At 40.5% G+C, this 22,130-nt stretch overlaps 1 protein-coding gene across 1 annotated transcript in view; it reads right to left on the bottom strand.

Annotated features, from left to right (window-relative positions):
- Positions 1–17,923, bottom strand: part of VEGFD (vascular endothelial growth factor D) — an 80,927-nt gene extending 63,004 nt beyond the window's left edge. The window contains exon 1 of the mRNA XM_033053621.1: positions 17,852–17,923. Coding sequence (XP_032909512.1) covers positions 17,852–17,917 — 66 coding nt within the window. The 5' untranslated portion in view covers positions 17,918–17,923. The remainder of the gene's footprint in view (positions 1–17,851) is intronic.
- Between the last annotated feature and the right edge of the window lie 4,207 nt (positions 17,924–22,130).

Here is a 22,130-nt window from a genome sequence, read left to right on the forward strand (position 1 = left end):
GTGTCCAACAAATCCATGAAGAACATGAGCTTCACCTCTTGTTTTATCCATTGTCATGAGAAGTGTTTTAAAGTGTGTTCGTAGTGGTGGCAACTGCAGTTCCAGTTCTGTTTCTGGGACCTGTGAAAGTGTAGGGAAACAGGTTTCCAGCCCTACCTCACACTTCATGTGAAGAAGGAGGTGACAGCCAGGCCATGAACCATTCCCTAGCACAGGAAGAAGCATTTGGGGAGCACTTTGAAGTGACATCTATAATACAGTCAACAGTTGTTCTTAATGTGGAAAGTGACCTGTAGAATGGTATGAATAAAAATGAGAGCCTGCCTTTCCTCTCTATTCTGGCATAGCACAGGATAACACAGCTCTCCCTCTCTAGTAACATCAGGAAACAGTTTCTTTTGATCAAAAGCAGTCATATAAAATGCAGACATTTGCATCTAAACTACTTCCTGAGGTCAACAGGCCTGATTCAGATTGAGCTAAAATGGAAATACAAGTTTAAAAGAAAATCCTTATCTTCTACAGTGATAGCTAAGACTTTCAAAATCAGGTAAAATAATTCCATTTACTATGTTTCTAAAAAAGTCAGAGCATCAAGGCCAGAGTCCTCCTATTCAAACATCCATCTGTGGTCTTTGAAACTTCAGTTACACCCTTTTCTTTCCCTTTCTGTAAACATGTACTTGCTCCATCTGGCAAGGAGAACCATAAATCTCCCTTGACTCTTCTGGCCATTCTGGCATTTTTGCAGTAGTTCACACAGATGGGATGTATTTAGACAAATGGCAGAAGGAAAACACTTCTGTACATGTATAAATGGAAGTCTCATCTACAAACAATATTTCTTCTGTATTAGTCTGTAAATTCGTGATGCTGCACATCTTGGACTCAGTTGCACCTTCTGTCTTTCAGCACTGCTTTTACTGTCTCTTTATGATGGCTGTCAGCCAGAAATACAAGATCAGTGGAGAAAAAGAATGCAGCAAATACCACCATTACACCAATCTGCCTTACAAAACCTCACTTGCAAAATTAATGTGAGCCAGCTAGCATGAAACAGTCACATGGAAACATCCATGCATGTAAGCAGAGGGTAATGATGAATATCAAAGTACCTAAGTCAGGGGAGACAGCCAATGGAAGGTTTAGGCATCAATGTAAATCTGGTTTTACTTAAAGTATGCATTTACGATCAGGAAACCCAAGGGTTTTCCACATAAATGCCATTTTTAATTGTAATTAAACCAGGAAGAATGTCAACCTCCAGTAAGAAGGGAGAAATCCTGCAAAGAGTCTTTCATCAAAAGCAGAGAGAGAGAGCTTTGTGAAACCATGTCTGGGAGAAATATGTATCTTGAGGAAAGGAAGGAATCTGAAAATGAGAAGAGGGAGACAGTGATAGTGGTGCAAAATGGCACAAATAGGTAATAAGAATAGCAAAGTAGAGAGCTCTTCCTATTACTGTCATACCCAAAATGACACAAGATGCAATTTGGAGTTCCATGTGCAGAGAGGTCTCCACACACACCCTCTCCTCCCCTGTGTGCTCACTGGGACACTGCTGGGCACCAAGGGCTGGGAGAAGGAGGCAAGACAAGAAGATATTGGTTCTCCAGGTTCCTCTGGAAAATTATCTGACCCACTCCATGGACAGAGCTGAAGCAAAGGCAGAGATAGGTTGTGAGAGTCCACAGAAGCAGCTTCATGGACTTTGAGACTGTAATTCACAGGATTCTCAGCTATAAAAATGCACAGAACCATCTGAGGAGTAAGCCTGCACCTGAGGTTTCTGTTAGAAATCATCAGTGTTTGAGATAAAATCAATAATTAAAGCCTTTTACATTCCCCATTAAATTGTTCTCATCACTATTTTCATTAGTGAGAAACTGCTCCTTATAGCATTTGGGGATCTATGAAATAGCTGGATGTGTACAATTAGCAATTTCTCAGGAATTTGTTGGAAGTGGAGACAGAAGAAATGAGGGGCAGAATTTAGACAGACATCTGGATTTTGCACTGCTCTAATCTTTGCATACAAGATGAGCTCTGCTTTTTGATTTGCTGTGCCAGTGGCCTGGCAAAGAACAGGATGCTAACAGGGACATCACAAGAGCATTACATACCCATACTCAGAGAAAAAAAAAAAAAAAAAGACTCAAATCTTCTGCCTTGAACTCTTCCAGGGATCTTTTTAAATACATGTATGTGTAGAGCATTAGGAAAGGGAATTATTAAATCAATCAGTCCAGCATCTATCCAATTGCTCAGAATCATTCTTTCAAGTAGCAGCAATCATTAGGCACTCCAGAGGAAACTTAATAATAAACCTCACATCAGACAGATTGTTTCTGTTTTCTATCAGACTGTCTAAAACTCAGAAGGATGTGGTTTAATGGCATTCTGATATTTTATTTTTTAAAAATAATCACCACAATCCTGAAAGTTTATTAACCCTGTAATTCTGTCAAACAGTTTATGAATCTTGTTAAATTCTCAACATCAACAACCTCCCACAGCCTGAGTTCCAAAGCCTAGATAAATTTTTGATCAAAAAAAGCACATTAGCTGGTATCAGTCTCCAATTTGCAAACTTCAGATCTGCACTGAATAGCCCCTTCTTGTCTCTTAACATCAGAAAACCAAGTGCTCCTGGATCTAGTGAAGTGCCATACTCTATTTAAAAAACAAATCAGTTCCCATTATTTGCTCAGTTCTAGTAGCTCTGTATATCAGTTTTTAATCTTCTATACATAAAAACACCCTTGATTACTTTTCATATTTCTCTAACTCCCTGCTCTTCAAATGGAATGACACATTCACTGTGACATGTGAGACTTACCTGTGGTACTAAAAACCAAACAAAAATTCTACTTGCAAATTCCCTTTACAAAAGCTTATGTAAAAATATAGATAAAAATATAGATAAAAATCATCTTCAATTAATTTCCATTTTAAACATAATGGGGTTTTATGTCCCAAGCTACTGCCCTAAACAGAGACCATTCAGGGACATGACCAGGAGTTGGAATCTCTCTTCTTTTCTCTCAGAAGAGGTTTTGCCAAGCAAGCACTCCTCTGTCCAGCCTTCTGGATGTAGCAATGGAGCCTGATCCTGCAATTTGTCGTTTTAGCTGCCATTTGTCTCCTCCCACAACGAGGTGATCATTATATACTCACTACATGTTCACCAGAAGACATTCAGTTGTCTATAATTTTAAGTCTGGTTAGTTGTTTTTTCTCCTTAAAAGAGAGAAGTCAAGAAAAAAATTGTTTTTTAAGACTGAAGCCAGTGAAATTAAAAAAAAAAAATTGTTTGTTTTTGCAGAAGTACAGACATGGATTGGAAGTACTTCTTGAGGGACATTCAGTCTATTCCTGAAATCCTGGTCCTTTCTGCATTTCTCTCTTGGTTGAGTCTTCTGTGGTTAAAGGAATCCTCCCTATTCATCTACCAATAACACAGATGAAATCAAATAACTTCCTAAGCAGTTTGCTTATTTCTAAAGGCACCACTTATTTCCAAAGGCACCAGCATTGCAAGAAATTCAGTCACAGCATCTCATATGAGCTGCATATCTGCAAGCCTGAAACTCATTACATACTCAGCTGAGGTTTTAAAGCCTTGTAACCCCAGCCACCCTACCCAGACAATACAGAATGAGTATTCTTGGTGTTATCAAGGCTGCACAGGAGCTGGGAGGTGCCTCTATCTTATCTGAGAAAGCCTGTGATGATTACAGACATTGCTAAATAGTGGTAGTAAGGAACTAAAATCAGAACAAAAAGCCTGTCATTTATTTTACTACATGTTCAGAGAACCTTTCAAGCTTTTTCCCTTAGAGGTAATCTAGCATCTATTCCCATATTGCATATCTTAAAAGCAGTTCTGTCTTTTGCTGTTTTTGTGGCATAACCTTACTGCAAATTCGTATTTGTTGTAGCATCAGATTTGCAGCAGAGATAGGTCTACTTTCATTAACTCTAATACATCATCCCTAATGCTCGTGATATCAAGTGAGAAAAAACTCATGGATTTTTTTCTCTTTATACCTCTTATTATCTATCTTGAAGAGGAAGGAATATTCTGTCCAAGCTGCAGTGTGCAGCAAAAAATAATGGATCTCTTCCGATCCACAGTCTACAGTAACTAGTATCAGCCTACCAGAAACAAATTTAAAAAGCCAAAAAATCTAAGCATTCCTGAAATGACTGATGCTTTTTCTTCTCTTTATTTATCTGTCTGCAATTACAGATGGAACCCATTACCACCCACTTCCTCAGGTAGGAAATGTTCCCTCTGTACACTTTGTACTGCTCCTCAGATTGCCTGGTGCATTTATCCAAACAGTTATCAGTGAATTCTGTCCCTGCTGCAAGCAAGTGAAATGTAAGCCAGCTATGGAGCAGCTGTCTTATGGATAAAGCCATGGATACTCAATGAAAAATACCTGAGCCTGACCACAGCACTGAACTGCACAGCACAGCTCCCCTGTGACCTGAACCAGCTCATACATCCTGTGGATAGGGAATCCCATATCAGTCTGGAAACACTGGGTAGATGTGGGATGTAAACACTGGGTGCCCCTTTATATGATTTTTTTTGTGAGCCGAGACTTGCTGGATAATTTGGTGCCCTGTTACTTGCATGTTGATAGTTTATTTCTCCCTATACAGTTTATTTTCCTTCAACACTGCATTATTCACCTCCAGCCTAATGTTAGCCTCCAAAATACACATCAGGCCTGTGGGTTTTACTTTCTCTAAGGATAGTGAAGAAAGAAAAGCACCTGGGCAGACAGTCTATCTGGTTTGAAGAACATGTAAAATAGAATCTTCTTTTCTTATCAATTACTTAGTGATCTCCAGATGCTCAGCTAATTTCTGTAGAACCCTACCAGCTTTACAGGAAATAAACAAAGCCAACAAGCTTTCTGACTGGGAAAAATTACAGCCTGGAGGTACCATTTGTCTGAAGAATACCTCTAAGCCATCCTCACTGAACTGGAGGCAGAACAGTAAGACACAGGCAGTGATTTAGGGCACTCAGTTATCACAGACAGCTTCATCTTCAAGCAGTGGGAAGGAGGAAAGCAAAAGGATTTATGAGAAGGTATAATGCGATGAGCACATTTCCTTACACATGTTATTTATTTTGCACAGATCCTCTTTCTAATTCTGCAGGCTGTCTCCCCTAAAGGCACTGCCTGAAGTGGGGGCACCTGGGCTGGGACCCTGGCTGGGACCCTGCAGACGTGTACGTCACACAGAGACACTTGCACGCCCCTGACCTGCTCCAGAGCTGTGGGATAAAAGGAGGGGATGAATGCAGAGGCCAAGGTCAGGCTGAAGATGGGAGGAGGAGGGTGGAGCAGGAGCATGGGCACTGGCAAGTTGTCCTGAAATATTTGTTTTTCCTTTCCAACTTTTTCTGATAAAAATATCCTTCTGGTTCACAGAAAAGACAAAAACTCACTTTTCTATGGCAAGACACATTTCTGTAGGTCACAAAGGCATTTTTTCCTACCTAAACCTCAGACTAAAGAAAGTGACTTTTCTGTCTAGATCAATCCCCAATAACATACTGCAATCTAACCCAAATTTCTGAATGAAAATAAGCATCTTGACTAATTCACATTCAAAACCTCTTACCCAAAAGACAGGAAAGATTGAATTCTTTGTTTTAATTGCTCAGAAACAGCAAGTAAAACATTAAAAAAAGAATTTTTTATAGTCTTTCCTTTCTTTTGACAAAAGGCACACTTTGTTGCAAGAAAGCTGCTAGGATAGGAAATTACATAAGCAGGTGAACTTGAAAGTTTTCTCTTTGTTATTACTTAAATTTTTCCATTTCATACTACCCTAGTACACCACTGAAATTTTTCCAAGACAAGTTCCTATTTGACCAGACATTTGGAAAAAAAATGTGGGGTTTTTTTGTTTTTTTTTTACTTCTACCAAGAAACATATAAGGTTGCTGTCTTTCTGATGCCCATAACTTTGATTACTATGAGTTACAAGTATGTATTAAGAAAAAATCCTTTTCCTAAGGCTCAGTGTAAGGGAATTCATACTTCTGAAATATATTTACTGTATACATCTTATATACACTGAAGATTCTAATCTGGGTGCTAACACAATAAACAGCCTTTTTACTTCTTAGGGAAAGAAAAACATGTAAAGAAACAGGAAGTGTTTGATACCAGGTGGTTGTGTCACCTTCCAGAGGGGCTTTGACAGGAACTTCATGAAGTTCAACCAGGGAAAGTTCAAATTCTGCACCCAGAAAGGATCAACCCTGAGGCAGAAGCATGTGGGCATGACACAGCAATGAGTGTTCTCAGCCTGGAAAGCCAAACACATCCTGGGCTGCAGCAAAGGTAGCACAGAGTGCAGGTCAAGAGAGGGGATTCTCCCCCTCTACACCACTTTGTGAGCTCACCTGGAGCACTGCATCCACCTCTGGGGTCATCTGTCAGTCACTGAATTTTAGAAGGCAGAGGTGGAGAAATGCCATAAAACATTTAGCAATGTAAGAGAGATTCATGGCACAATACTGAAAGACAAAGTATGGTGTGGTGATACAGGTAGAAGTCACAGTGTTAAAGGCATCATAAACATTCCATGCTCCTTCAACTGCAGAGAGCACGTTAAAGGAAGCAGGTAGAGGAAAATAAATACTAGCATTGCATTTGATGTGAGAAATATGGGTGAGACTTCCACCTGATTTCAAGGTAAATTAGGTATGCAACCACTTCATATCTATTATCTGTTGATTTTTCTGTGTTGGATGAACACATGGTAAAATACCAGCGAAATGTTAATGAGGTTTAGCAGATCAAGAAAGCATGACAGTGCACTGCTGGTGGACATTTAAGCTGCTCAAATATGAAGATTTTCAGTAAAGCAAGGCATGTTGAGACTTAATCTAGAATGGAAACATGCTACATTTGTGAGGGCAGAATATAATACAGAATACTTTGGCTGACTTCAACAGCTGGTTGCAACACACCAGGGAGATGTGGTAACAAAGACTGCAGTATTTTTAGGCTGCAATGTCTTCATCAATTCACAGGAGGAAGGTGGAGCCTCTTAAATACCAAGTGCTCCTTTCTGTCAAGATTCCCTTACCTGTAAAAAGCTTAGCTTCAGTTTAGTTACATGTCCACCAAAATTTTCATGAGCCATAAAACCTCTAATAGTTAAATAACCTTGAAGAACAAGAGATCCAGATTGACTCAATGAGTGCTACATACATTCAGAATGTCACAAACTCAAATACTTTACACTAAGAATAAAAATACATATTTTAACAGAAAAGGCATAAAATAAATAGTCTATTCCTTTGCAGTAAACAGCTGAAGTCAATTTGTGTGGTTTTCTACATTTTTGGGGTTTGCTTTCTTTATTTCTCTCATTTCCTCATTTCTTTTCTTTTTATTAAGCCTTTTCCACCTTTACTGCTTTCTTATTCTTACATCTTTAAACTTTCCTCTTTTTTCCCTCCTGTTCTGTTTTGTTTTGTTTAGAGAACAGGAGAAAGAGGAGAAGAAATTACAGGGACCTTAAAACTCACAGTTTTACAGTTTTTATTACAATGTTAGTGCAAAGCCCACACATATTCCTAAGACTGTCCTCAATGAGGAAAGCAGAAGGAGAAGCACAAGCCATGGTCAATTTTTCCTGCAGCAGCATATTGAAGAGAGCACTGCCAAGACATCTGCAGAGGAGTGTGCAGATCTGGCTGTTCCTACAAGCACATAAAACTCATTTTGAGGTTTTCAAAGAACTCCAAATTAAATCTGAGTGAACCAGCTGCTGAACTCGCTGGTGAGCTGGATTGCAACTGCTGAGGCAAGGAATACCTTCCACTGGCCCAGCATCCCTGGGCCCCAGCTGGTTTCAGCTGCCAGCTGGGCATAGGCTCACACATCTCTCCACCTGCTTTTGCTCACCTCAGATGAGCCTCAACATCCAACGCTAAAAAATGGTGCTGTGCTATCTTCTCTCTGGCTCAGCTTCAGAAAAAATAAGTTGTAATTTGAGCAAAACTTAGGTCAAATGAGTTACAGATCTGGGACAATAAAGCCAAGAATTGAGAAAGTCCATAAGTATAATTAAATGGAAGAGGAGGGGATCAGAAGTCAAATATAAAGGAGTATATATGGGCACCTAGAAGCACCCAGAATAAAAAGCCAGTTAACCAAACACAATCTCCCATGCAGAAACTGATACAATGGTTATCAGGAAGTCTCTGTCCACTCTAAGTGAAAACCTCAGTACAGCCCATACAGAACACTTCTAAACACAATTCAGCCTACAGAAATCATCCTGCTCTAATAAATACATGTGCAATTTTTGACAGTGCATACTGTGCCTGATTATGTTTCCAGGAAGTTCCCAGCCTGGAAGTGCACAGTTCAATAGTCACTACAAAAGGGAAGCAGCAAACAACAGTCCCTACTCTCTATATGAGGAAAGCTCCAACTATCACACCTCAATTCCCCACACCAGGCAGGTGGGTATTTAAGACAACCTCTGCTGTCTGCTCTAATCTCATCTGTTCTATTTCATGCACCTTCTCATGCCCCCTCCTCCTTCTCCTCAGCCTGTCCACACACCTGCATGACACCATCCCTCTCACACTACACCCCACTTACCACATCTTCAGAATGAGGTTTTCTTTTTTGTTTTCTTTGTTGGGTTGTTTTGTTTCAGTTTTTTAAAAATAAGTTGCAAGTACCTTTAAGTGAGTAAAATAAATGACAGCCATCCTGCCATTCTGACTGCACCAAAAGTGATGGAAATATGCAGTTATTTTGAATGAAGAAATAAAAACTGAGATGAAGATCAGGAATAAGGAAATTATATGCAAATTAGGGACAAGTCTCAGTATCACTGGACCAAATTCAGATACATGTCACAGAGAAGAATAATTACATGCTCACTGCTCACTTATGGCATGAGTAAATTTGGTACAGAATTTTTTTTTTATTTATGAAGATGAAGAAAAGTTCTTTCAAAATATTAAAAAGCTGTTTCTGCAAGATGTCTGCAAAATGATCACAACCTCAACAAAAACATCTGTAACTTTTTACAGACATGCATTTGTTTATGTGCTACAATGCAGCAGCATTTTGTACAGCTATGACTTCATTTCAGTATTTGCATAAAAAGGTTGCTGAAAGTCAAATTTTAAGAACGGTTAATCCATCTCCAGAATTATATATACATTAATGTTCTTATTCAATTCATGTATAAGGTTATAGTAAAACCCTCTTTCCTTTTTATCAAAGAGCTTCAACTTGAATTACTTCTAACATCTATCTTGGATATCTAAGAAGTTACTTTAAAGTATAACTCAGTTGCAGAAGTGATGCTAACATTTTTAACTCTCTAAAGTTAGAATTTTGGGGTTTATGGTGTTTGCACTACAAAATTCATCAAGTGAAATGTGATTTTTTCAGGATATGTTTTTTTTTACAAAGAACTTGGTAATTTCCATCTAATTCTCTTTTTTTCAGTACACACCACTACTTTAACTTGGATTGTGTAGTAAGACCAAAAAGCACTGTTTCAAGACAAAAAATCTGTGTTTATCATCTCCCAGTTAAAACAATGCTTTTCATATGCATTGTAATCTGTAATATTGCATCTTTATTCAAAGCCACACTAGCAATCTAAAAGCAGCGTATCTCCAATGATTTTTCACCTTTTTTCCGTCTGGATTTTGGATGCTGTAACTTGTCCACTTTGTATAAAAATTTATTTGCCCTTAAATTTACTGAGACATAGTTAATATGTGCTTCCTTTGATGTTTGAATGATTTAATCATCAGTTGTCCACTAAAACCTTCATTTTATTATTTCTCCCAAGGCACAATTAAAGCTATTCTTTTACTTATACATAAAATTTTGCAGGTGAAAAAGTCAGCAGTGTTACATCCCTACAAAACTGATGTTGTATCAGCCAACTGAATGGATGCACACAAGGGAAAAGTTCTATGGATCAATCTGTGACAAGTACTTCTGTACAGATTTTGTTTCACCCTTTCAATCTGTTATGTGAGAAGGTTCAATTAAAGCTGCTTTAGAATTTATTGCAAGACCTTTGCACAGATTTTTCTTTAAAAGATCTAGCGTGGTTTGTAACTAAAGCTAACTAAAGCTAGTTTCAGAGAGTTTCACCAGCAGAGAGGCTGCCCATGCAAGTCTGCATGCTACAGAAGCCCAGAAAAAGGCAACTCTCACGCCTCTGAGCAGGTGAGATGTGCCTCTGGCTGAAATGAGATACTGCTTAGATAAAACAGCAGATCCTACAGTAAGAGGCAAATTTTACCTCTCTTTTGCAGAGGCGTTCAAAACTTTATAAAGGTGACATCAAGTACCCATTGCTCCTCCACAAGTGTTAGCTCTGCAGCAGAGTTACTCCTGGCTGTGCTTAGGCATTTTAAAATGCTGTGCACAACGAGTACAACTCGCAGATGCGTTAGTCACCACTTTTGTTAGTGAAGCCCCTGCCAAGTTTAAAGCAAGTGCCATATGAAGATCATCAGAAGAGCCAGTTCCTCACCCTGAAACAGTGCTTGGTTTTAACCATGAATGAGCTTAACCTCCAAAGGGAGGCTGCTATTCATTTAATAGTTGAATCGAGTTTTACACGAGTTCTGTTACATAATAGCCAAATCTCATACAGACATCAGAGAAGTGTCCCAGCAACTCAGAATACTCTGCCCACAAGAAGATTTATAGATCTAACCAGACCTTCATTTTCTGCCTTGGAGATTCTGCCATATTAAAAAAGGTGGAGAAGGAGGAATAAAAACCACTTCAATAGTAACTAAAAATTAAGAGGGTTTTTGCCAGTGGAAAATATTTGTTTGGGGCAGTGTCAAAGAAAAAAAAAAAAGAAACCCTAAGTCTTTTAACATAATTTGAAACCAGATCCTCCTCACAGGAATGGAGGGGAAAAAAAAAAAAAAAGAAAGCTGCTGTCCTGAGGCAAGGGATGAAGGCACACTGCAATATTTCCAACTAAAGGTCGCTGCTCCCATGACCATGCTCCTACAAACACATACTGCTGCTCTGAAACAACACAAGGCTCTGGGCACAAATGAAGCGAGACTAATTCTGTGAGATTTATTTTCCTGTAGAAGAATCCAATCAACGTGCCTCACACTAATACTGCTCTGCCTGTATTTGCTTTTAGAAAGCGTGGCTGGGACTTGGAGGCACAGAGCAGGAGCCAGCAGGATTAGAGAGTCTGCTCTGATGGCAGCAGCAGGAAGGCTTTGCCACCTCAGGATGCGTTTTGAGCAGGAGAGAAGGAAACATCTCCTCCCTTTTCCAATTTTTATGTCCAACACTACGCCAAAATCCCCAGCCCTTATCAAGGAAATGAACCTTCTTTTTAGCACATAGCAATGAGCTTATGGAGAAGACCACAGTTATGTGAGTACAACTGAGAGGGTTGCAGGAACAGGAGAGAGCAGTCAGGAGATGAGAAAGGGCAAAAACTTCTTGTCTCCAAAGAAAACACACTGCAGAGCACCCTCCTGAGAGCTCAGCTGGCTTCAGCCAGGCTCCTGGCTCTCCAGAACTACTTCCCAGGCCTTGGCCCAGCACATCTGCTCCCTCTCAGCATCAGCTGCATTTGCCATAGTAATGTGAATTTCACAATACTGTTTTCTGATTGCCCTTCTGCTCTGGTATAAAAAAAATATTCCTACATTTAAAAACAAACAAAACAATTGTGCTATGAAAGACAAGTTTGATTATGTGAACCCTGATGGCTTGACACATCTAGAAGCAAAAATGCTGCAGGAATTCATTCATTTGTTAATGGGCTGATTTCACATCTTTATGGACTGACACTATAACACAAAGTTCTGTACTGGCAAAATACTCCTGTGTGAATTAAATTAGGTAGGACACAGGGTTGCTTTCCTCCAATTTGTCCATGGTTTCTCCCAAAGATAATCAGCTTGCTCTGGTCCATATAATGTGAAAGCAACTCAAAATAGAGGTGGTTTTCTCTCTATCCACACATGTGCTCTCAACACAGCAAAAGATTATGGAATTAAAAGGGAGGCCATTGGCTTTATCAACTCCCAGAGAGACTAAAACAGACGAATGAAGTGTGAGAACACCTGCCCCCCTCTGCCGTGCCCTGCCACCAGCCCTATGTCAGAAGCAGTATCATGACATGTGGTGAGCCACCCAAGAGCTGCCCTTGCCAGCTGCACCCTCCCTGCTGTCCTGTGAGAGCTTTCATGCTGCTCTCGGAGCTCTCAGAGCCAGTGCACCTTACGCAATGCACACAAACAGCCTGGCAATAATGACGGCACTGCTGCTGCTCCAGGGAGTCAAAACAGCTACAGCACAAGGTGAGCCACTAACCAGCAGCCTCTGCCAAGCAGAAAGCAGTCTGAGTGACCCTGCATGGATCATTTTGTCCCTTACCTCAGCTTCCTTTTTCAGAAATGAGAGTCATTTCGACAAAGGCCTGCTATTAGAAATGGTGTTTTTGTTCTGAATGTTCTCCGGTTGTTTTGGCCAGACTTGTTTTTGTTTTCTCATGTTTTCAGTTTGCTGTAGTTCACCAGAAGCCAGTAACTTGTCAATTGGAGGCTAAGCAGGAAGAGATAAGCAGTGTGGCCACTGTGTGTGACCAGCAGGGAGCTGCTCCAGCACACAAGGCTCCAGCCAGCATTGCTCAGCATCTGCTCTGGGCTGTATCAGCCCCTGCACAGCTGGCCAAAGCTCTGCTCTGTAAACCTGCACAAGGTTTGGGCACCACATTGCTTCAGCAGATGGGAAGCTGAGAACCAGCTCAGCATTCCCACACAGCTGAAATTCAATGCCTTGGGCTGGATTTTGAACAGAAGTACAGTAATTTCACCACTATAAGGTGCACCCTTTTGACTAAAATGTTGATCAAAACCCAGAAGTGAGCCTTATAGTCTGGTGCACGTTATGTATGGACAAAGTTCAGAAATTTGCCAACCCAGAAGTGCGAGCCGAGCTGCGAGGGGGGGCGGCCCCGCGGCAGCACCGAGCCGCGAGGGGGAACAGCCTCGCAAGAGCCCTGAGCTGTGGCTGTGCTGCAGGAGCCGAGCTGCGCCAGCCGGCACCGGGATCGGGCAGGAGCGCCGGGGCCCGCGGCGCAGGGAGGGCACTTGGGGCTGCGTTTAAAGGCTACGCCAATCTGTGAAAAATGTTTGCAAATTGAGCACCTGCCAGTAAACCCCACCATGGCAGGATTCCGTTACTAAGTCGTTACTTTGTTGCGCGCAGATCCTGGCTGCAAAAAAAAAGTGCGCCTTATAGTCCAGTGCGCCTTATATATGGACAAAGTTCGGAAATTTGCCGGCATCCAGAAGTGAGTCTTATAATTGGGTGCGCCTTATAGTCGTAAAATTACTGTAAATTTTATTTACATGCTGTTTAGGTCTCAAACAGATATACTCTCTAGAACCAGCACTTCTACAAAAATAAATTTTAACCAATTTGGATCTTTGGAAGTGGGATAGGTATGTGAAAAGAGTGGGAATCCAGGTCCTGGCCTTGCACTTGGCACCTTTCTCAAGGTCCCCTGGTTTAAACTGGAAGCCTGATATGCTAAGAAACTCCTCATTTGAAACCACCATTTCCTGAAAAATATGAAACCTTTTAGATATCAAAGTCTTTAGGAGTTACAACCAAGGCTCTCATGCTCTGTGTGTTTTCAGGACACCAGGAAGCACTGAGATCAGTCAATAGCAAAGGCTCCTCTCTCTACAGAATCTGGTTTTCATCTCCTAAGTGAAAACATTCCTTTTAAGTGAAATCTGTAAATCTCAGATGCAGAGATATCAGACTGCTAGTACTTTCGTTACATGAGTACTGCAATTTGACCAGTCATTGATAAATTATTCAAATGATAAGAAGGGATCACACAATTCCACTATAGTTAATAAAAAAGACAAGAAACCCTTTCTATACTTTTTTCTTGCTCTTATCTCTGAATCTTGAGATTTAACATCTAACTTTACTGCAGCCCTTCACACAAAGCAGACATATCTGAATAACTAAGGTTGTCTTGGATACAAAGAATGCATGGCCTCATACATTAGTGGCTGGCCCCTTGCTCAATATATCTTTCACAGTTTCAGTGCTCTGAATCATAAGGCTCATACTTGACTCAGAATAGGTCATAAAAGTTGCGTTCATTTTAAGTACTAATTCCATGTATTTCAGCATTTTGGTTGGAACATGTGCAATGCAGAATATAGCAGGAATTCTTCCAAAGGACAAATTTACAAATGCAAACATTTTGTTTTTAAAAAGCCATTATGCAACTTAGGTTCAATTCTCAAACACAATTCAAGTTCAAATAAGCCAGCTAGTGGGATGTTGCACTTTCTTTTAAACCTCATCAACAACAATTGTGCTTCACTGTGTAGCTCTCATTTGTGTGAGATTCAGCACGTTTTCTTCTCTCAACTTCATATGGGTTTGTACCTGCTGAACCTCATTTAGAATTTCAGTATAACTTCAGAATGGCTTCCTAAGTTTGCTGCACACATTGTGAAAGCTGAACCTCTTATATTACACAAAATACACAAGGAAGGCCTGGGTATGAGGAAGACTCATGAAACCATCAACACCAACAAATGACTACAAATAAACAAGAAGGGAGAATTAAATCTGGTTCTTTTAAAACATTTATAATCCTCTTTGAAATATTTGGCAGCCTTTTTGAGAAAGGACATTGATGTAGTCCAGGGAGAGTCAATGAGAATGATAAAATTTGATTGTTAACATGCACAGAAAGTCTGGAAAAACATGAATACCATAAATTGAAATCTAAGCTTTTAACCTCTTCAGCTGGTGTTTCATAAAGGAATGGAGCAAAACCAGCAGTATCACTCCAGGGGTAGATACCGCATTTTGCAGAGCAATAACTGAGCTATAATGGAGTTCCTTGCTGTAGTTTTAGGAATAAGAGTTCTGTTGGCCTACTTTATGGTTATATAATACCTCACTTAGCCCTGAGCAGCCCTGAGCCCAACTCTGAGCTCTTTGAGCATTTTTACTTAGATGTCAGCATTCCCTCATTTGCACAGGTTACATCAGTGTGTCCTGTCTGCACTAAGTTCACATCCACACATTCAATTCAGGAAACAGGGAGCACATCTGAGCCCTATCAAATACTTTGTCATTTCACATAGTTTAAAGATGAGGGAAACACAGGTAAGTTACAGGACACATTTTTTTTCCCTCTAGGAAGGGGTTCTGTTGTGCACACACACTGCCATCCTTCACAAGGATACATACACCACAGGAAGAGTGTTTGCATCCACAAGGAGTGTGTTTCCTGTGCCCTGAATCACCTCTGAGGATGCATCGTATTTCCCTTCCTCCCCCTTTTCTGTCCTCACTCTGAGCCTTATTTGATGGCATTCATTTTACTTCAAAGGGAATTCAGACTGAAAATAACCATATGCTACTCTGCACAACCCTTCGCTATGGCTGGGTCCTGGTGTCAGAGCTCTGACATTATCAGGCTGATGACAAACAAACCTTTTGAAATTCCAGAAGCCCCAGGGCAAAGAGCTCCCTACTTCAGCACACAGTTATGTGACCCAACAGACTCTACAGGCTGTCTTCTGATGAAGACAGAATGAAATGTCCTGTTCTTCTCCATTTCTCCTTCATTTCTGGCCACCAGACAGCCTCTGCTGCTGCAGATTTCCCCCAATTCATTTAACTGACTGAATTTTAAAGCTCCACCTTGTCTGCTAAACTCAGTAAGCACTAAACATTAAGAGGAAAGAGAGTATTCTTTTTTTTTTCCAGAGTGAAAGCACGAAAAGGACATAAGGAAGACACTAAGATGATGAGAGCACCCTTACACTGAGCAGTAGAGTATGGCACAAACGTCTTCAAACTGTCACACAATAAATGAACTCCAGAACAGCAGCAGTGTAACTACACCAGAACCTCATTATTTGTGGGCTAATTACCCTTGCTGAGAAGCACCATATTATGGCATTTCCAAGATGCCTGGGTTTGTGGCTAAATCAAATAAAAAAATAGTTTCTGTTAATACAAAATTTTTTAAATAGTGATTTTGACAAAAGACAACATTAAATACCCCAGACACGATCCTCTTAAGCTTGTTATTGCAGGTACTTTCTGTAATACACAAGGCTAAACTCATTAGGATGCAGAAACAAACCCAAAATCTCTCTAATGTCCTGCATAGCAGTCTTGGCAGCTTTGCAGAAGAGTGCAGTTCACTCTCTTTCTCTGTTTCACTCTGAGTAAAAGTTTGAACTAATGCTCTGTCTCCTGCTCTGAGCAAAGGAGGAGAACCACTGCATTTATCCTTTCCCACTAGTTCCAGCACCCAGACAACTGCTGGCCACAGAGATAGAGACTGACATTGTGATGGTGATTAATAAATTCTTTGGGGAGGTTTTGGTTTCATCTCTTAATCCAGCACATATTTTACAGAAGCAGTTTCAAAGACCAGAAGAAACCACCCTGAATTCCCTGCAGCCTACAGCAAAACAAGCTCCACAGGACCACGTTTCAAATTCTCTCCCAAACCTGGCAAAGAAATAACTTAAGGAAAGGTGCTCCTTTTTATCCCACTCCTCAAAACAAATACTCTGACCACTGTGTTACAAGGATGGGTTTCCAGGGCTAACACTAAGTCCTGTAAAATTTGTTTCTGAATTAATTTTAAACAAGTTTCATCAAATTAATCCCAGTACCACCACTAATCTATCAAATACCACTTCTGTCAGATCACACTGTTTTCCTCAAACATTCATACAAATATATTCTATGTCATCATATTAAGCACCTTCAAACTGCTTGGTTTGGACCTGCCTCTTTGTCCTGTAATTAGGAGAAATGACATTTCAATACTATAAATCCATCATTAAAAAGATAAATCAGCTTTTACTTCAAGCACTCAGCTAAATTTTTTTTAAACTGACAGTAATCCCAAAGCCCTCAGGTGTGACTAGTCATCAGCTTATACAAAACGTTTACATTACATGTCTGCTCATTTCCGTGGGTTCCTCCTGAGATTAAGGTAATGTATCCATACAAGCTGAAAAGAGCCTGGGAAAACCTCTCAGCTCCAATATTCACTTGTGCTGGATGTACCTGAACGTGGTACATTGTGATCATTCACTCACTTTTTCATCCAACTCTGTTTACCCAGGCAAATATTGCTCAATCAGAAACCCATTTGCATCAACAGAAATAGTCTTGTTAGGTTGGTTGTGATATATTCATGGCTTCTCTCAGAGCACAATAACACCAACAGCAGAACAACCCAACAACAAAATTAGGTGGAGCTTAATCATCTCTAGCAACTGTTTCTGTTCACTTGAAGATAATCTTACAGAGAGTGCAGCCTGCTCCCTGCCTCTGTGCTTCCCAGGGACTCCTCAGACACACACCAGGAATGACATATGGGCTAAGCAGCAAGGTCTCAGATGCCTTCTCTCCTTGGAGCTCCAAGTTCTAGTCCCGCTGCTGGCTGGTGATGCGCGTTTCTGAGCATCAGCCTGCAGTGCCCTGCTGTGTTGGAGGATGCTGCCTTGCACTCATTCCACACGTGTTAATGTGAAACTGCCTGCCTGTAAAGCACCTACAGGTGCTGCTTAGGTGTTCCCCAACCTGTCAGATGGCCTTCCTGTGAGGAAAGGAGAGCCAAGGAAGGTCACCATTAAGCTGCAGGGTAACCCAAGCCAGAAAGGGCTACCAGAATAGAGCAGTGTTACCTGGCTTGGGCACGCAGGCACAGAACGCACCTTTGATACAAAATTGTCCAAAAACAAAACTTTTCTTACCCTCTCTGAAGAAGAACTGGTCCTTAGTGAGCCCCTTCTCTCTTTATCAACATGGTTTTCCAGCATTTCCTCCAGCCTGAAGCAGCCTCAGAGCCCTGCAGGCTGGTCCTGCTGTTGAGCCGTGCCACCTTCTGGCTCTGCCGGGAAACACAGACTGGCTGGGAGCCACCAAGGGAGTCCCAAATTCCTGCCGGAAAGGATGGCCCTGTCTATGGCTCCACTGTTTCCACCGCGACTCTGGATAATTTCAGTCAAAACTTCCCACAGTGAAGAATTTTTTCCTTATATTCAGACAGAATTTCCCGAGGCAACTTGTCTGCTGCCTCTTGCCCTGCCCTTGTGCATCTTTAGGAAGAGTGTCTCCAACTTCTCCAGAAATATCTCTTAATATTTGATATTTAATATTTGATTAATTTAGTATTTAAACTAGGAACTAGTTTCCTCCAAACCTCTTCCCTTCCCTTCCCTTCCCTTCCCTTCCCTTCCCTTCCCTTCCCTTCCCTTCCCTTCCCTTCCCTTCCCTTCCCTTCCCTTCCCTTCCCTTCCCTTCCCTTCCCTTCCCTTCCCTTCCCTTCCCTTCCCTTCCCTTCCCTTCCCTTCCCTTCCCTTCCCTTCCCTTCCCTTCCCTTTTCTCCTCTTCCCAAGGACAATCCTCTGGTTTCTGTGACTTTTCAAAAATAAAAACATACCTTTGCAATTATATTAGCAAGTCCTCAGCACTCTGAAATAAACCAAATCAGGGCCCACAGACCTTTTTCTTCTGTATTAATCCCTAGTTTGTACAGACAGTCATAATCAACTTGATACAGCTATTGGTGGTGTGCTGTTCCAGCCCTGCTCTTTAGCCCAGAGCCAATGCTGGTGGCTACACCCATACATAGGTCTGTCAGAAATACCTTATTTAAAAACTTGATAGAGTAACTCCAAGGCATTTCATGGTTTGCTTAATCTCCTGCTACTGAAACGAGGCAAGTATGTGAAAATAATCCGTTCTCATTAACGTTAAAATTAACTTTCAGTTTGTGTAAAAAAATTTAAGTGATCTGAAAAAAAGCCTTACAACAATTTTTGGTTTCAATCTTACAGTCATTTGACATCTGTTACTGTGATTGCTTGGCAATAATATGAAGATATTATTCCACACCTGATATATACAAATATATACCATTTACATTGCTAGCTTTACTTGTCTAGGCAACTGCTAAAGAAATTCTGCAAAAAAACCTCAGTGATATAAACACAGGGTAACAGGATAACAGATACGTTAAGTCCAGCCTGCTTTCAGAAGGAGCTCAGCTCACAAAAACAGTAGAATATTGCTCATAGGAGAGTATCAGACTGCTCCTGCTTCCAAAATGCCTGTAAGGCAACTCTGGCCCTCAGCTGCAGCTTTGTGCCATCAGAGCAGGACTGATGAGACCTTCAAACAGGAAAATCGGTTCTCACCTATTCCTGCAGGATGTACTGGTTCCATAATGTTAGCAACCATCAAAAGCAGCAACAGAACAGCCCAGTTTGAAAGAGACTTTCAGGAGCCATTGAATTCAACCTTCTACTCAAAGCACAGGTCCAGCTCTGGGCAGAACAATCATGACCACATCAAGCAGAATTGCAGTTGGTCACCCTGTGGAGAAATATCCTACTTCACATAGAACTCATCTGGCACATTGCAAACAAATGGCTAGTCCTACATCACAGTAAATTAAATTCATGTTTAATTTACTACATGTTTAATTCACTTTGGTCATCATATTTTAAGGGATTTGAGGCTAGATCCCACTAATACCCCTTCATAAATAATTAATTATTGTGTCAGGTCCCCACAAACCACAGAAAATGCTTGTAGGTGGCCACCATACCCAAACCACTGGGCCAGAGAAGGAAACAGAAGCAGCAGCCGGAGAATGCTAAGGAAAGTTCCTCTAACCTCCAGGATGTCCTGGGTCCTTCTGCCAGTTTCCAGGAGCTGGCTCAGTGATTCCTGTGTGCTCCTTCCAACTCAGGCTATTCTGTGACTCTATGGCTCCATGAAATTGGCTCACAACAGCTGTGTTTCTGAAGGACAGGACTCCAAGCCCAGCTTCTGAGATCTGTTGGGGGAAAAAACCTTTTATGTTTGTCCCTGTGTTACAGAAGGCGAAGAAAATGCAACTCTCCTCACTACAAGTACAATTTCAATTTTTTGAAAAATAATCAGAGATCCTTAGATCTTTCATGTTTCCTCAAATCATAGAGAACAGACGTTTACAGCTGATTCCACATGGCTTTTTATTTTCTTCCAGGGAGAAATTAGATTTCACAGTTGAAGGAACTGAGCTACATCCAGAAAAAAAGGGAGGTTATCATACATTGCAGAAATCTGTACACAGCACAAGCCACTCTTTGCACTTTCTGCCCTGAAGAATCATCCATCCCCTTCAGCACAACCATGCAAGCACTACCTGACTCAGCACAAGAGACTCTGTTCACAGAGGAAGGGCAGCCTGTACAGGGGAAAGGCACTGCAACACAGATATATTTTATTTCTGGACCTGTATCCTCATTAAAAAAAAAAAAAATAGAGAGAGAGAAAGAAAAGTTGAACATTTCATCTGGCATAATTTCTGCTGTTGTGGTTTCTCTTCCACAAGTGAAAAAAGAAGACCATTGTGCAGTGGATCTGGACAGGAAATAGTTTTGTTTCACTGTCAAGATTTTTTTTAGGGATTGAAATTGCTTTCTTTCTTGAATTGTAATGAGAAGTTGAAATCTGGGTAACATTCTTTAAACTTCAACCAGAGCACTGCAGTAATGAAGAGGCTTATACATGCTGCAGTGTAAGCAGCTGCTCCTTCAAAGGCTGAATGCTCTGTATTCTCTTTCAGAGAAACAAAGGAATATGGGGTTTTTTTGAGTCTTTTACCCTGTGTTTCTTTTAACCTGTACTTTTAACCTTCTATTGCACCCTTAGAACTAGGTCATGTGCTTGCTGCAGGCGCACAGATAAAGAGGCAGAAGGCATGCTTTTAGATCACAGGGTGGTCCAGTATGTCATTTACTGAGCAAGGGCATAGCCACAGACACCAGGTACCTAAGTAGAACAGAATATTTTTTAAGCTAATTATCTTAGAATGAAAGGCAAGTGTCTTTTATCAAGAAAACAAAATTTTAACTATTATATTTAACTGTGCTTATAATTTTATTATGTAAATATATTTCATGAATCTTGTAGGATTTTACTATTTCATAACTTGTATTTGATACATTTAACATCTCTCCCTGCATTTTAATCAACATTAACAAATAAATGTTGCAAGGTACAGTTTAAAGAACATAAGGTTCTAATATTTACATGAAATTACATATAATGATAAATCCTTTTGTCTCTGCTCATTTCTTGGCACAGCTTTGCCAAACACAGAGATTGTTTTGCTAGTGTTTCTACAAGTAGTAATGGAAGTACTTGGCCTATTTTCTAAGCCCCACTAAGTGCAGGTTATAGTCATTCCATGTGGCTCCAGCTGATTCTGTCTGGGCTGTCAGAGGTCACAGTGTTAGAGCTGATGTGGATTAGGCACCTGATCTCACATGCCCAATGCTATCAGTCCAGCCAGTTCAAGCAACTGATCTGATTAATTCAAGCATCAGTAAGTTAAGAAATTTTGTAAAGATCATGCAGTGACAACCCCAGGAAAAAGAGCTGCAAGTAGTGCTTTAAAATAAAGCAGCTGAAGTTCCATCTCCCCATCCTTTTTCCTGGCCTCTTGCACATGTGAGCCCCATGAACTTCAGTGGGAATGACAAGGTTTTTTTACATTTTCTATCAAACCTGGTATTTTAATTGCAATGACAGCTTCTCTAAGCTATGAAGAACTAAATTCTAACTTCATACCATTTATTCCTGCAGTCAGTCAGGGCAAGTACCTGCCCTGCAATGCCTGAGAAATTTTCTGAAGTGGGGTGGCTATTCCTCCTTTGCCCACATATAAAACATACAGAGGAAAATTATTATATTTTTCATTATCACACTTTCTGTAGTTGTTGTTTTCATGTTAATAGTGGTAATAAAATAGTAGTAATAACTAGTGTTAGTTAATAATGACAATAAAAGTAATTGTGATCTTATTTTAGGGAAATATAATGGAGAAGACAACAATTCCAGAAGAACTTTTAGAGAAGTCACAACAGAAGAAAAATATCACCAATCAATTACAAGAAAACGTTCTTTGTTCTGACAAAATCAATCTGATTATAAATATGATAAAGGCATATAAAATATCCTCTAAAATAAGCTATTTTA

Source organism: Catharus ustulatus, chromosome 2, assembly GCF_009819885.2.
Source record: "Catharus ustulatus isolate bCatUst1 chromosome 2, bCatUst1.pri.v2, whole genome shotgun sequence".
Taxonomy (NCBI): Eukaryota; Metazoa; Chordata; class Aves; order Passeriformes; family Turdidae; genus Catharus; species Catharus ustulatus.